Raw genomic sequence first — 17,420 nt, 5'->3', positions numbered from 1 at the left:
GGGAAAGCAGCTGCCTCCACGTATTGCCACACAAGTTTATTAACCTGTTGTATACTGAACAGAGTAAAAAACTCCCTGTTCTAACATGCTCAGCTCCTGCAACAGGACTCACCTACAAATGAAGCATTCTTGAATTTGAAATAAATTCTGCATGCGAATAAATGCGAATAAATTCTGTAACCGAAAGCGTATTTGTTACATTAAAAAAAAAAAAAAAAATCCCCTTTTTACAGTGCTTTTAGTTTTCAATATCATTTTAATTACATTTTTCAACATATAAAAATAAACCTAAGGTACAGGCTGAAAACTTTTTTTTCTGTTTACATATTAGCAAACAAAATTAAGTTTTAGATTCTCTTTAGGTAATAACACTAACAATATCTACAAATTTCAACTGTCCACACTCCAGTCTCTGGTGAGGAAACTACACCTCTCCAAACTAAGCACCTACTGATTTACATTATTTTAGCCGTTTACAGATTTCACCATTTGTGTCACTAGCTCAAATTCTCACTTTTAAAATTACGATAACACCAAAGGCAGTAACTGATTCCTATAAAACTGAACATATCACCAAGTGGCAGGCAGGACCTATAGTATGCCCCTATTTGCAAGTCATTGTTCAGAATTCACATCTTTAAGATTATTTGTCTTACCATTATAATGCAATTTTCACACTAACGCTTACAAAATTCAAGATGATTTTTGACTGTTTTTTCTCCAAGTGAATGGCTAGCAATATTAAAATACATTAACTCTAACGTTTTTTCATTACAAACTGACAAAGACAGTGATGCAGAGATGCTCCAAACCTAAAAGTATTAATACACACATCACTATGGCATTACTGCTTGCAATGGTCATACACATGAATGAAAAAAATTATGCACTAATAAGGACAGTTATGAAGTATACAATAATTCCTATCATACAAAGCAGCCTTTACTTATCTCTTCCTTAGACCACAAGAAAAATCACATAAATCCCCATACTAATAACTATTACAACATAGGAGCACAAGCTAAGGGCAACACAGAGAAGCTATCACAAAGCAAACAGATGTGCAGAGTTCCAAAGCAACTTCAGTTATTTCCTTAAATGTAAATGGGCCAGAGACTTACAGAATCATAGAATCATTCTGGTTGGAAGAGACCCTCAAGATCATCAGGTCCAGCCATAACCTAACTCTGGCACTAAACCATGTCCCTAAGACCTCCAGGAATGTTGAATCCACCACTTCCCTGGGCAGGCTGTTCCAATGCCTGACAACCCTCCCCGTGAAGAAGTTTTTTCCTAATATCCAATCTAAACCTGCTCTGGCACAACTTGAGGCCATTTCCTCTTGTCCTGTCACTTGCTACTTGGGAGAAGAGACCAACACCCTCCATGCTACAACCTCCTTTCAGGTAGTTGTAGACAGCAATAAGGTCTCCCCTCAGCCTCCTTTTCTCCAGGCTGAACAGCCCCAGTGCTCTCAGCTGCTCCTCATCAGACTTGTGCTCCAGACACCTCACCAGCTTCTTTGTACTTCTCTGAACTCTCTCCAGCACCTCAATGTCTTTCTTATGATGAGGGGCACAAAACTGAACACAGGATTCAAGGCGGGGCCTCACCAGTGCTGAGTAGACGGGAACAATCACCAGCAGGCAATGCGAAGCATGCTGCAGATTACAGAATTTACCTTCTTTGCAGCAGAGTAAACTCACCCAAGTGGCCACAGCTGATTTCAGAATCCAAGCTGTGCGCAGGTCACTGCCATCAGCCAGTAAAGCTGAAATTGTCATAAAAAAAAAAGCAGGTGACTAATGAGTCGGCAGAACCCACATCCGATTCTCCAGGTATTCTTCAGATATCTTTAATTTCCAACTGAAGTCTCTTTTTCCTCTCATAGTTCTAATTCTGAAATACAAAACCCAGTATCCTTTATCATACTACTACCAGTGATTGCAAACATTTCATCCCTCACCACTGTGTAAACCCATTGACTTCAACAAATTAATCTTAGTCACAGCCACCTCCATTTTGATCTTGGAATCCTGTTTCAGCCACCAGTTGCCTTCTGCTACCTTCTTTCACAATCCAAAGAAAAATCCTGTTACCCAGAAACACTTTTGTGAAATAACTCTGATCCCTAATGGAAGCTTATGCGTATGTACTTTACATGGTCTTAGCAAAACGGCACCATATCATTTTTCTGAGCAATTACAAGTCACAACATTTTCAAAAGCTGACTCAAATGAAACTACATTCAAAACAATACAGCTGCCATGACCTACACTGTTCTCAAAACCTCCACTCAATTTCATTTCTAAAGTGCAAAACCAAACAACCTGATGTGGCAGCTCAGCATGCAAACCTGCTAATGATGAAGACTTCCAGTGGAAGATGGACACATTTAACGGATGGTGCACACAGTCCTGTTGGAGCAGGCAGGAACGTCACTACTGTGCTACGCTACCGGTTTAAAAATGAGCTACCCTCTCTGCAGGGACAGGCATATTACAGAATGATAGTTCCCTAGCAGTGGCTTTTCAGGAGGAGAGGAGCTTTATAACACCTAATACAAACGGACAAAAATTAACTACCTCACAGATCTGCACAGTATTTACAAAGCAAAACCAGAAAACACAGCATTTGTAAGAAAATATGACTTGAGGTGGGTAGGAAATGTGTGTGTTTCATGGTTGGTTGGTTTGGGTTTTTTTTTCCCTTTTTTAAGAAAAACACTTTTTTGTACAGGAACCATTAATTCACATACAATATAACATTGTATTGCATGCGGACTTAGATGTCCTAAGTTAGCTAGTAAGGCTGCCATCCTTAGTTATTAATTTCCAAAGACATGTGTCTTAGCTAATTGTACATAATCCTTCACATATTCTGTAACTGATACATCATAGAGCTATGCAATTTCAGGATAACAAAACTCAAGAAATCAAACTCGTATCAGCTGAAACATGATACACTGCAAGAATTCTAATTCCTCCCAAAGGATAAACTTAGCTTTTCAAAGACATTATAAACAATAAATGTATATTTTCACTGGTATCCACATTTCCTATCAAAGGAGCAAAGTAAAACCAGATCAACTAAAAATATTCCTGTAATAAGCACGTACCAGCAGAAACTTCCCTCTAAAATACTCAATTTTATTAGTGAAATGGTACCAAAGATAACAAGTATACAAACAATCTGTTTGCTCTATGCTACTTACACATCATAAATAAGACAGCTGTTGTTGCAAGACACAATCCTTTACAGTCTTCCTGTAAGCATATAGATTTGTCATTCTTTTATCAGAATAAGCTGTTTACCGGCCAACAGCATGAGGCTTAAACATCACAAAAATGACTGTCTATACTTTACATGGTAAAGCATTTTCTATAGTTTTAAGTGTACACAGTGGCAAGAATATTAAATCCTATCAAAAATGAAGAGTGATTAAGCAGCTTAACTATCAAACTGGGTTTTATTATCTCAGGAATTGGGCAATTTTTTCATTCCCTGTAATTTTTTTTTTTTTTTTAAGTATTAACTACACAAAGGAAAAGCAAAACAAATTGAAAGCAAATAACTTTTTTTTGTTAACTGAAAGAAATAACTCTTCCCATGAGGTAAGGCAATTAAGTCATTTGATTGTATTAAATTGTATTAAAAATAATCTACTCAATTTTAGGTATAAGGAAGTTTTAAAGGTACGACTCTTAAGAAATCTCATGTAACCAATTAAATTAGCTGAGAGAACAAAAACCTTGTTTTATCTTGACAAAAATATTTGCTTTGTCCTTCTCTTCTTATATGCTTTTTCCCCAAAGACTGAAAAAGGAATCTCTACCATATAACTCCTGTGTAAATTACAACATTTTTCCCTAAATTATTTATCCCCATTTCTTTGCATACAATTCCTTTTGTATCACCCAACAGGTATCAGAGAGGATGATGGAGAGGTAACAATTAAGGCCATCCAAATGTAGACTACATGTCTAGAGGGCTGTCTCTGATTCAGGTAATCACAAAATGCTTTGTATTCAGCTATTATTTTTGTACAGTGGTGGTCCCCAAATTGCATCTTTGCTTTCACCTATAAATCTCTTCTAAAAATAAACGTAAAAATGGAGATTTAGTATTTAACAAGTGAATCCAACAACTGTTCTGACAAATCACTTGCATTCTTGTCTACAATATGGTGGTGGCAAAATAGCAATAGAGATCATGTAAGATTTAGCTGAAAATGAGTGATAGCACATATACATTTCCAAAAAATACCACATTTTAAGAAGGCACTAAAGCTTCTGCTTGTGCTCCCATATTTTTTTAAACAAATAGGAAAAATTCATTTTCATAATGGCACCTGTACTATTTGCACCTGAACAGAAACACTGCAGTACGGCTCAAAACAAAGCTGTGAGTTCTGATAATATCACACAAATGTGCTCACTTCTGAAAGGACAAAGAAAAACAAAACAAAACATCCCCAAAATAACCCAGTAAGCTAACCTATTATCAATAACATGGCAATATTCCTTTAAAGAACAGAAAAGTAGCATGCACTGCTCAAGTACTTTAAAAGAAATATTCATTTTAGGGATATTAGTAAGAAATTCTTTTAAATAATAAAACCCAAGAATCTCAAGAAGTGAGCAAATGAAGAACATACTTGTCAGTGGGTATTTAACATAAGAACCGTAAAACTGCATTTATATTTAACAACCCTTTAGCTACAGTTGTCATTTACAACAAAGTGTGTATATTTATGCACCATTTTCAAGCACATCAAACAGTACACATAGAAGATTTTGTGGATTTTCTAACCCACAAGGTAAAACAATACAAAATTCATCAACAAGCAGTATTTTAAACAACCTTCAATGCATATCTTCAGCTTTTTTTTGGGGTAGTACAGGGTAGTACAGGTTTACATCTTTCCGTTTCTACTTATTTGTAACGGGTTATGGCAAAACTCAACAAAAATCATTTTACAAATAAGTACAGCCATCACAGAAATGCATGGACTTTCAGAGATGAAGAGTTCTGATGGCAATTGCCTTTTCATGGTATAACTACTGGTCTGTGCTCTCTTGTTTTTCAGCAAGAAGCAACAAAGCTATCACGAGAACTGGAAGAGCTACTAGTACTATCAACACGTTCAGGTTGATTGCTTGGACATTTTCTTCCTCATTCTGGAAAACAAAAAGCTTTGGGTTTCATTCCTTATTTGAATTAGAGGTCCATTCTTTGCTTTAAACCCCTTCCATTTTAATTGAGAGGTTTTCTTCATTTAGTTGACAGTTCCCATTCTGTTGTAGTTTGACTTCATCTGTCCTTTGTGTGTCTCTGTTGTCTATCTCCTTGTCAGATTCTGAATTCTGATCTTCTTTAGTGTGATCTTTGTCCTACCAAAGATAAAATTATTTTACAAAAAATCATATTCTTAGCGTTATTGGATATGACTTCCAACCAACCCTTGGTATTTTTGTTGTCTCAATTTTTGCATCCCTATGTTGAGTCACATAAACCAGCTGTTTTATAATGGTTTAATAATTCTGAGTATAACAGACTGCTCTTTTAAGGCACACTTCTTTTCAAATTCTAACATTAAACAATTGGAAGATGTTTCTTTTCTTAATCACACCACCTTCTACTTTGCAGGGGAAAAGCCCACACTATTCTGACAGAGCTCAACTTTACTACTGCATAGTCCAATACACAGACCAGGCCCAAAGTAACCAGGGAGAGGCTGAACTGCAGAGTGAAAGTTCATGAAAAAAGTAATGTTTTCAGCCTGACAGTCAAGCAGTCCTTGAATGCTGCTCCTTAGCTACACTGTCTGCTTCCTGCCTGCTGATACAGACAGGCAGCCAGACAAGTCCTATCATACGGCAAAGAACAGGAAAGAGAAACTAAAATGAAGTGTTTCTGTAACCTATTCACACTGGCTGCTGTAAGTCCAGTAGAGATCGAACACAGAGACTTATGAAACTCGCCCACTAAACAGCAACTGTAGATGTCCAACTGGCAAAAGCTAAACCCAAACAGTAATAACTTGGTAAGGAAAACAATAAAAAAGGAGGAGGAAAATACATTTTAAAAAGGGAGGGAATTTCAATAATGGCTCCACTAGTACCACTTCACTCTGCTTTTCAGGTCACACAGCTTACCTTCAAAGTAGTGGTGCTTTTGTCAGGTTTGTCCTTTCCCTCTTTTTCTTTACTACTTTTTTTCTTGGAGGTGGAACGTTCTCTTTCTCTTCTATCATTATTTGTATCTCTCTCTCTCTTTTTTTCTTTCTTGTTTCTGTTTAAGAAATTTTTTACTCAAATCAGCATTTGATCCAACAGCAACAACCTTCAAACTGTTTATCTGCAAATTAAACTCTCATCTGTGGGTTTTCCAAAAAACCATGAAACATAACCAAACCCCCTTCATACAGACAAGGGATCTTTTGACTAAAGAGAGCTAAAGAATGCGTGTGTTCAGTATGGATGATATTTTTAAAGAGAAAACCAAATTAATCTGTATCAGATTAAGGGCTTTTATGGATTTGAAGCAAATTTGCCGTGTTGACAGATTTGAAATTCACTAGTTGAAAGCATACCAAAGCTCAAATCCATTGAGGTTTTTGCTTTGTTTTAAATTAAAACTGAATCATACTGACCAACTGAAACCATCTGAGATGATTACTGCGAAGGCAGTAAAAGAATTAAAATCCTATAAATTCTTCCTCCTTTAATGCTCCTTGACTTTTATGTTTACATCAAACTGACCTTCTTGGTGAAGGAGTTCGTGAAGACTTTCTTTTTGTTGCTTTGGACGTTTTAGGAGACTTCGAGGGACTTCTACTCTTTCTTTTACGCCTTTCTCTGCAGGAGCAAGAAATTCAAGGTCAAAGAATAAAAATAATAAATTCAGGAACAATACAAAACCAGAAAGCTCTTAAAATTATCTGACACAACTAAGCAAATATCCCTGAATTTAACATTATATATCACCGATAATATATGAACGGTACAAATAAAAGAAATCATATGTTTGGTGGCAAAGTGGATTTTAGTTTTTGTTTATCTTCACATGTTTGTACCTTTACTGATAACAATGGAAACACACTGAATTCACTAATTCTATACTAAGAGTTTCTTAAGTCAGGAGAACAATCCAACTGAATGAACAGCCACATTAAGACAAAAGCCATAACAAGCAACACATCTTCAAAACATAACATTACAATCTGAAGATCACTGTAATTTCAGTTCAGTCTGACTGAAGTTTAATTCCTAAATACATGAGCTAGTGCTATTCCTACTGATTTGGAAGCCAACGGTGCAAAACAAAGCTCAACCTGTTGTCAAAATCAGAACAAGTAAGTTAATATCCATTGTTTTCCTAGCAGTCCTTACTCAGTAAACAAAATGCTACTGTTCTGTAACACACTAAAGATCTCATAGTATTATATAAAACATAGATATACGGAATTCACTGGAGTTGTTATTATGGAGTCTGACCTAGAGCAGAACAAAACATTAAATAACTGGTAGCAAGTATACAGAGGCATACTTTAAAACAAAGCAAAAATTGAGGCAGTAAGGCTAAATTCAAGAGAAATGTAGAAACTATCTCTGTCAAAGTGAGATGTTTTTTTTCCTACCACCTCTCAGCAAGAAAAGTGGACAGAAAGAACCATCAAAGAAAAACAGGAAAGTTAAAACCTAGTTGAGAGGGCACTTAAAATATATGGCACAAAAGCTATGCTTATGCACACCAGCTTTTGCAAATCACACCATTAGGTGTGAATATTTATATCTTCAATATTTAGAAAGACCAAGAAATAAACAGTTAGACAAATTACAAAAGGATACTATACTAAGACATGCCTAGTATCACCATCTGGATTGGTACTCTCACAGTATCATCTACCATGTCCTCCTGAAACTGCACAGGACAAAGTTTCATAACTACTTTTTTTCAGCAAGTTCTTAAGCTTGATTTGACCTTTGGTAAACAAAATGTAAAGTGGCTTCAAAATCACAGAGAAAATAACACAATCACTGATCAGCTCTTCACCAGTTAACATGCATCTCATTTTGAACATTTTTCACATTTATCATCACCTTTTTTCAAATGAGGATACTGGAAACTGATATATTATCCTGACAGTGCTCCGACTTGGGCTACATTGAGTACATCATCACTTTATTTTGCTTTCCAGCACTCATATTTGTGAGTAAACAAGTGTCTTAGTAATTGTGTTCCAACTAGAAACCGCTTATTCACGAAATCTAATTTTCAGTTTCTGCTTTTCATATTTCAAGCTGAAGAAACAGCTGTGTCTGACAGTATTTGTACCAATCTCAATTACATTTGTCTCTACAAAGATTTATGGACCTGGTTATGCACTCTTAAGCAATTACCAATATAGCAAAATTTAACAAAAAACTCCAAGTGAATACTTTGACAGTGATTCTGTGTCTCTTAATCATACACAGAACTCACATTCCATACCTGTCTCCTCTGACAGCTTATAGATGTCTGTTGGAAAAGGAGTCTGATCTCTTCCTCTGGTCTGTGTCACTTACTTCAGCTAGGAATCATGCATAGGCATCTGATTTCTAGTACCTGCAATGCTATCTGTCAGTAAAGCAAAGTCAGCTGCCACCTTGTTCTTGAAACGTCCACTGTGCCTTATTCCACCTCCACCTCTTCTCCAAAAAGGTGACTATTTGTCCAATATTTCACTCAGCAGGTGAAGGATCAGCAGTCCCAACTCAGTGCTGTACTGTAAATCCAGGCAGCTGAAATGCCATTTTGTTACATAATCTTCTCCAAAAAGGTTTGTAACCATTTCAATTAGGCAATGTCAATCATCAAAGTAAACAGTTAACCTTAAATGCAAGCTAACTGGGACTCTGTAGGCCAACCTATTCACAACTATTTTTCAGAGAATAACAGATTACTGAGGTTGTAAGAGTCCTCTGGAGACCACCTAGTCCAACCTCTCCCTCCCCACCTTAAAACGGTCAACTAAACAGGCTACTCGGGGCCACACTCAGTCAGATTTTTAACATCTCCACAGAAGGAGACTCCACATTTTCTCACAGTAACTAGTTCCAGATTGCTCAGGAAAAAAAACACAACAACAACAACAAACAAACCCATTAAAAACAACACATTAGAAAAAAACTTTTATTTCCCATTTGTCAATATGCATCTACTGCCTCTTGGCCTGCCACTGGTCCCTAATGAGAACTCTGGCTCTGTCTTCTTCACTGCCTCCCATCAGGTATTCGTACACATCGATAAGATGCACCCTTGGCCTTCTCTTTTCCAGGCTAAACAATCCTAGTGCTCTCAGTCTCTCTTTGTATGATGGATGCTTCAACCCCTCTATCGGTTTTGTGGCCCTTCATTGGACTCACTCCAGTATGTCTGTGTGTCTCTTGTAATGGGGAGTCCAGAACTGGATGCAGGATTCCAGATGTGGCCTCACCAGTGCTGAGGAGAGGGGAAAAAAAATCATCTTCCTTGATCTGCTCACAACACTGCCTAATGCAGCACAGCACACTGCTGGCCTTCTTGGCTGCAAGGACCCCGAGGTCCTCTTCGGCCAGCCATTCCCCATGCTGTGCTGGTGCACTGGAGTTATTCTTCCAGGTGCAGGGCTTGGCCTTTCTCTTTGTTCAACTCCATGAGGCCTTTCTCTTTGTTCAACTCCATGAGATGCCTGTAAGCATCAAGTTTTCTCTGAATGGCAGCACAGTCCTTTGGTGTACCAGCCTCTCCTCACACTTCTGCATTGTCTGCAAACCTGCCAAGGGCGCACTCTGTCCCACAGCCTAGGCCACTGATGAAGGTGTTCAATAGTAGTGGCCCCAATATCGATACTCTAATGATAATGCTATCTGTGAAGAAGAATTGTAAATCTATACAAAACAAGTGTATTTCTCTTATCCCCCATCTTCAAAATAATATAGTCCTTGTTCAGTAACATCTGTAAACAAAATTCATTTGAAATTGAAGTAGCATTTTGTACTGAGTCCACTAGAAGAGATGCACTAATTTTCACTAGAGATTTTGCCCAAGCACGTGGCATTTGATCCTTCCATAGCACTTTCTTAAACACCAAGATTCTTAAAGATGAGCATAATTGTTACAAACTATAGTATAAATTTTTTTGTAACATCCAGCTAACTTTGCTATTTGACATTAGGAACTGGGTCTTCCACCAACGTTCTTATATAAGCTACATATTATCAAAATACTAAATCTTTTTTCTACCCTTATCTAATTCAACACTTCTGAGGCCTACAGGCAGAAAACGTCATGTTTTCAAAGCTGGCAGAACTGCCTCTACTCTGTCTAGATCTTCAAACCTACAAATGTTAAAAATGCATTAAAATAGGAAGCCACAGACGCTCCAAGCAGCCACAGTATTTTGCCCAAAAACCTCTAAAACAACAAGAACATTTCATATAGCGTAAACAGGATGTTCAGAAACAGTTACACCCTTTTCTGCCTTGTATGAACCATGAACTCTTGAATTTTGATGTCTATGGGAATTTTGCTTCTGTCCAGTGAAATGATTGTAGTATGTAGAACTTTTTCCAAATCATACAGCATTTCGTTCTCTCAGGGTACTAGAAAAAATTTGGTATCTAAATTTGACATGCAATATTTCTGAACTCCCTAGCTTCTGAGGTATTCAGGAAGGACTTTTTCCACCAAAGCTTCTGAACTCAGGTTAGCTGCAATGATTTTAGAATATGCCTGAGTGAGTCCACTTAGAAAGCTTATAATCAATCCCACAGCTGCCTTTTGCTGTATTGAATTTATCCAGAATTCCACCCAATTTTGCCTCCCTTAGAGGGAAAAGCAACAGCTACACTAACTTGAATGTTCTCCTGTTTACTATCAGCACTGTTAAATAATGTTACTTTTTACTGTACTCGGCCATCTAACCAGTGAAAGAAGGTATCTTTATCTGCCAACTGAGATACAGTTTGCCAGCCAAGTGATATGCTTGCTTCCTGCTGTTCACCCATCCAGCTGAAAAGTGGCAAGCACTATCACCTAACTGTTTTTAAGTTCTGCAGACCAACAATGTACAGTATGTAAGCAACCAAGGAACTATTAACAGTGACTCAGAATTTCATCAGGACAAAGATGATCTGTGGCTTTGTTTTATCAGAACTTTTGGATGGGGCCAACACAGAGAAATGGCACAAGAATCATTTCCTTATTGTCCTCAAGGACTATACTATATGGTTATGTGAAAGACAAGCACCAGCAGCCCAACAAGAATCCATGTCCTATCAGGCATCATGTAGGGCTCTTTGTAATATAAAGTAAAATCTACAAAACAGATATAATACAAATTTAATTAGTAAGAGACATGGTGATACTGATACATGAAAAGCAGAATGGTGCCTGTCTGAACTGACAAGTCAAAAAAGTATGAAAAAATTCTAAACAAACCTGCTGGAGCTACGAGATCTTCTTGAAGAGCTATAGCTTCTTGGGGGTGTTCTGGATCTCTTATCTTTCTTCTTTTTATCATCTCTCTCTTTTTCTCTGTCTCGTTCCTTCTCCTTATCCCCATCTTTTTCCTTTTCTTTGTCTCTGTCCTTTTCTTTGTCCTCTCCTTTGTCCTGATCTGCCTCCTTGTCCTTACTCTTCTCTCTGTCCTTGTCTACTTCTTTCTCACTATCTTCTTTTTCCTTGTTCTGGTCTACCTCTTCCCTGTCTTTTTCCTTCTCCTTATCTTTCTCCTTTTCCCTGTCCTTGTCCCTGTCTTTGTCCTTATCCTTGTCCCTGTCCCTCTCTCTGTCTTTGTCTCTGACTCTGTCTCGATCTTTGTTTCGCTCTCTCTCTTTGTCCTTCTCCCTGTTTCTCTCTTTATCTCGCTCTCTTTCCCTATCTTTGTCTCGGTCCCTCTCCTTCTCCTTGTCTCGGTCTCTCTCCTTTTCTTTGGCCTTTTCTTTTTCCTTGACCTTTTCTTTGTCTCTTTTCTTGTCCCTGTGAAAAGCCAAACACAAATCCATTAATTAATTTTCAAACATTCCAATTAAAATGTCAACTAACCCGTTAGCACACATTAATTGCTCAAGACAAAGTATGCACCTCTGTTGAAAAATAGTAATTATTCAATGCTTTAATTTTCAACCTCTGTTTACCACAAGAGAAAGGCTATATAGCTAGGAAATATTTTTAAATCAAATTGGAGAAGGAGAGGCCAAAGTCAAACCACACTGATCTTCAGAGAGATATTATTAAACTTTGAAAGAACACATATCTTTACCTCACAGTTATTTTACTATACACACACAAATTTTCTACAGTTTGTCAGGAGTGAGACAAACTTTACAGTCTGTAAATCCACTCTTTTCTAAAATTGTGTCCACATTAAATGGACACATCCCCACATGAATAATGATAGCTAACTGACAGAAGTCTTTGTTCTATTGTCTTCCCTCACAAAGTTATCCTGGAACTGCTTGGAAGTCCAACAACAATTAATACAGAGAAATAATAAAACATGGATAAAATTTCACCAAACAAATTCCACCAAAAGGCAAATATCAGGTCAAAACTCAATCAAGACAATTCAATTACCTGTGGTGTCATTAGGAATTCAAAATTTTTTGAAAAATTGTTAATACAGTGAAAACAGAAGCAAGGATAACAGAACAAGTCACATTCTTTGGGACAAACAGAATGGTACATGTTCATAAAAAGAACTGTAAGGAAAGTTCCAACTGATGTTCTAGATGTCAAGTCAAACAAAAATTGATTAGATCACAGCTTTGGCTGGAAGATTGCATTTTGGTATAGGATTATTTGGAAGTGCGAGACTCCATCTTTCCTTTCTAGCAAAGGAATACATTACTCCTAGACCTTCCTCTAGGACATAAGAAAATGAACAGTTGTTCAGAAGAGAAATGGGACAAAACACAAGAGAAGTTGATTAGCAGGCCTTTACATGTCTAAGAGAACCAGACTGACAGAAGTTGCTGTGTCTATTGGTATTGGGACCTATTCTAGGATTTCTAAAGATTCTCCAAGATGACTCCTTCTCACATAAGTACAGGCCCCACCTTTCTTTAGTGGAAGAAGTGTTTTGCTGTATCTTCATCTCAACTGCTAATAAATCATAGGCTGTGTATGCTCTGTGACCTGACAACTTCGGTTCCCCTCAGGTTTGGCAAAGACTTAAAGAAGTCTCAGAGAAGGAATGCAAGATCATAAAGATGAAACAACATGCAATCCCTGAAACAGCAAAGAGTCTCACAATGACCCAGAAAGTTCCTTCCAGTTCATTTACCACAGAGATTTCACTGTACTTGCCCCTTCCAGCGAGCAGATATCTCAAGAAGCTCCAGACAATGGCAAAAGAAAATCAAAAGGATCCATCAACAAAGCCCAGGTAGCTACACAGACTATGCCCATTTTCACTGAGGTCCACAGATCTGCAGTTCTTTCCCACAAAACTTCTTCCCTCAAAAACAAGAAACTGCACAACCTAAGTACGAAGCTCCCTTTAAATGAACGAGGGGAATTACAGATATGAAACAGAAAGAAAGTACCAAGACTTCCATTCTTGAAGCTGCTTTCATAGGCACTTTTGTATTGTGAACATTCACTACTTCACCCCTCAGAAAATTATGTGATTATCTTGTTGGAATTTCACAGTTCAATAATTAAACAATCAGAGTTGAAAACTAATGGACTAGGTAAAACACAGATGTATTAGCTCCTGAAATGCAAATATGCCATATAATAGACACATGCATTTGTGCCCACAGTAGCGCATGGCCAATATGAGATCGCCAAACGCAAAAAGAAAAGGTGATGCACAAAAACTTTTTACATGTTCTCAGAATCACAGATCAAGTTCAGACCAAATTCAGCCTTCTCAACACATACAGATCGAACAAGCATCATTCAAGTTTTTGTGGGTTGCACAGGCTGCACAGAACATTCCTCATCTGTTGGCTAAAGCCTAGCAATTAAAGTTACCTACTTTCAATCAGCTTGCATGGTAGTATAAATGTAGACTAGACTATCAAAGTTTAGGTACTTCAGTGTGGTGATGTGGTGACTGAACCCTTGCAGGCATCATAGGAACTACTATGAAGAAGATTAACTCTATCCCAGTGAAAACCAATGCACTCAGCATTAAAAATTACTTTCTATTCTTTTGTTCCACCCACAAAGCCTAAGGACATCCTTTACTGTCACCTAAAAGGTTTATTATATTTTTTTAAAAAACTCTGTACTGTGTAATTAGAACAGTATCACTTCTTAAATACTCAGAACTTAGGCCCCTCACTACAGGAAAGACATTGAAGTGCTGGAGAGAGTTCAGAGGAGGGCAATGAAGCTGGTGGAGGGTCTGGAGAGTAGCTGTTACAAGGAACAGCTGAGAGAGCTGGAGCTGTTTAACTTGGAGAAAATGAGGCTGAGGGGAGACCCTACTGGTCTCTACAACTACCTGAAAGGAGGTTGTAGTGAGGTGGGTGTCAGTCTCTTCTCCCAAGTAAGAAGCGGTAGGGCAAGAGGAAATGGCCTCAAGTTGTGACAGGGGAGGTTTAGATCGGATATTAGGAAAAATTCCTTCCCAGAAAGGGTTGTCAGGCATTGGAACAGGCTGCCCAGGAAGTGGTTGAGTCACCATCCATGGGGGTGTTTTAGAGATGTATGGGTGAGGTTCTTAGGAACATGGTTTAGTGTCAGTGGTAGGTTAGCAGTTGGACTTGATGATCTTGAGGGTCTCTTCCAACCAAAATAATTCTATGATTCTATGATCTGAACTCACCGAGAATGAGAGCGACTTCGGGATTTCCGCTTTTCCCTAGATCTAGACCGTTTTTTCAGGGGACTTCTGGATCTGCGTCTGTCCTTGTGCCTTGAGACTGATCTGTTGCCAGATCTACTTCTATATGAACAATGCCAGAAGAAAAACACTTTAATATTGAAACTTCATAAAAATTAGGTCAACCAACAAAGGAAAAAGCCCATAAATCTTGCCTCACTAGATAAAATTATATAAAGAGCTACATCTCAATAACATACTGCCTGTGAACACATTCTCTAGGAAAGCAAAAAGAAAAGCCAAATGTGAACATCACATTTTAAAAAAACACATCACTGCATACTTTCCCTGAGAGGTTAAGGTACCATGAAGTTTAATCTCTCAAAGACAGAAAGGCCACATACGTTAACTCAATAAGTCCTAAAAAACAGGGATATACAAAAAAATACCAGCTTCACCTGTCTTCTGCAGATCAAGACACACAGAGTAATACATACCAAGAGGAGTGGTAACCATTTTTTACCTACAGCTTTGCTCTGCTTATCAGTGCAGAAATACAAACTAACTACAGCTAAAATTAATTACAACTGAGTCAAAATAAGACTTGAATAAAATTTATATCATAGAGATTAAAATTATTTAAGTGTCTTATAAAAGAGTAAAACAGTTAAGTGTTAAGGACAGTTTATTCTTAGGGATGAAGCTGTCTCAAAGAATCAGACTGGCCTATTTTCAGCATGTTCTGTAACCTGACAGTAACAATGGCACATCATTTAAAAATAACAACAACAAATAATCAAAACCCCCACAATAACAAACAAAAAACCCACAACCATCAACAGCTGTTTAAAACAGAGTTTTTTCACAAGTAAAAAAATACAAGCTTATCTTCTAAAAATCAATTTGGTTTGTGCCAATACAAAACAGTACTGATATTACTGCAGTGTTACACAAAACAAAGGTTGTTTTTCAGTTATGTCCTGAGCTAGAGAAACAGCAAAGAAGCAAGCAATAAGGAAGTGACTGAATTATTCCTCCTGCATTAAAAAGGTACCTAATATTTTTATGTCATTAGATAACACATACTGTGGTGTCTCATTAGGCAAAACTGTTGCCTGCACGTATATTTGTTTAACAGTAAAATTGATGATAACCCCTTCTGGCCAGATTTTCTGCTTCTATTCACAAAAGAATTCTAGTTGCCTTGTTAAAAGACGATGCATGAAAAGATGCAACAGAGCAGTTTCTAAACCAATGACAACACTCACCTCTTTACAGCTAAGGTATCAAATATATTCTGATTTTTTTTTTTTTTTTTTTAATACTTGATGTAGTCAAATATCTTTAGATCGATTATGTAAATACTCAGAGGACATTCCTGGCATTGAAAGAATCTGAACCATTTCAGGAAGTGTTTCATAAGTCTCACATGGCAAGACTGTTTCATTCGTGGAAAAAAATCTTGATGGTTATATTTTACAGGTGACCTAGTAATTTTATTTTCTCCCATATTCCAAACCCTGTTTCAGAACTGAAGAAAATTAGTAAAGCAAACAAAATCTGAAGAATGAAAAACTTACCCTAAAGCCTTTTTCTCCTGCTTTTAAAAACAATAGTTTTACATTTACGCTACAGTAATTAAAAATATTGGCTTTGTTAACTTGATGTTTAGAATTTCAGGATATCACAAACTTTCCATCACCAAAACCAGCCAGACTATCTGCTTAGGGTGTTAACAGTAAACTACATGTTCAATCCACAAAATACAGGCAACTACGTCTTTTTAAAATATAGGTCACAGAATTACATTATGCTATACAGCACAACATGTACCATGAAAGCATAGAAATGGTAATGCTACATGGTACAAAAAGTTCCTTATAGTGTGTTTTAACTGAAAGTAATCCTGAAAACATCAAGCATTTAGAGGAAAGACTTATCTGTTCAGCGACAAAGTTCCTGGTTACTCTGATCTGGTCAGTGTTAGTTAGTTAGCTTCTCTGCAGGGATACTAGTCTTATAACTCTGTAAGAAATCTCATTAACCGCCACCACCACTCAAAAAACTCCACTATGATCTCTTAGTCCAAAATAAAAACCACACCTACCTGCGTTTTGAGTGTGATCTTTTCCTTCTAGATCGAGATTTTGAGCTAGACCTGGATTCTGAACGAGAATGGGAACGAGATCGACCGCCTTTTCTTTCACTGCTCTTTCCAGACTCTGAGAGGAAAAAACCACTTTGCAGTGTAAGCTCAGAACATTTAAAGATCCCAGTTAACAATCTGGCACAAGTGGAATGTACCACACATAGTGCAAGGGGCCTACTCTTTGCACATCTTCCTTCTTTGCAAATATCCTTCAGAAACATCCAAGAAAGTCAGTGCATATACTCGTTGAGTGCAGCCATCCTGCAGCAGTACACATAAACCAGATAATTATAAAACAGCTAGCTCTATTAGGAACGGGATTTATGTTGCTGCCACAATGCACAAGATCACAACATGTTCTCTTCTTGTCTATTACTCAATATAATTACTTTCTTTTTCTTAAATAACCTGAGAAGAATAAATTTAGAGGGCATGATTTTACAAACAAGCATAAAATGTAACTAATAA

General features: G+C 37.4%; 1 protein-coding gene across 5 annotated transcripts in view; it reads right to left on the bottom strand.

Moving 5' to 3' along the window:
* Positions 1 to 3,166: 3,166 nt before the first annotated feature.
* SREK1 (splicing regulatory glutamic acid and lysine rich protein 1) overlaps positions 3,167 to 17,420 on the bottom strand; it is a 38,164-nt gene continuing 23,910 nt past the window's right edge. For 4 of the 5 annotated variants that reach the window (XM_080362256.1, XM_080362258.1, XM_080362260.1 and 1 more), the window contains 6 exons: positions 16,911 to 17,025; positions 14,807 to 14,926; positions 11,467 to 12,006; positions 6,765 to 6,860; positions 6,159 to 6,294; positions 3,167 to 5,393 (listed from right to left, as the gene is read on the bottom strand). In XM_080362256.1, the coding sequence (XP_080218382.1) occupies positions 5,241 to 5,393; positions 6,159 to 6,294; positions 6,765 to 6,860; positions 11,467 to 12,006; positions 14,807 to 14,926; positions 16,911 to 17,025 (1,160 nt within the window). In that variant the 3' untranslated portion in view covers positions 3,167 to 5,240. The remainder of the gene's footprint in view (positions 5,394 to 6,158; positions 6,295 to 6,764; positions 6,861 to 11,466; positions 12,007 to 14,806; positions 14,927 to 16,910; positions 17,026 to 17,420) is intronic. The other variant, XM_080362257.1, reaches the window with a different exon arrangement.

The sequence above is a fragment of the Nesoenas mayeri genome (assembly GCF_963082525.1).
Source record: "Nesoenas mayeri genome assembly, chromosome: Z".
Taxonomy (NCBI): domain Eukaryota; kingdom Metazoa; phylum Chordata; class Aves; order Columbiformes; family Columbidae; genus Nesoenas; species Nesoenas mayeri.
Note: the sequence above shows the minus strand (reverse complement) of the source record. Positions and strands in the feature narration are given on the sequence as shown.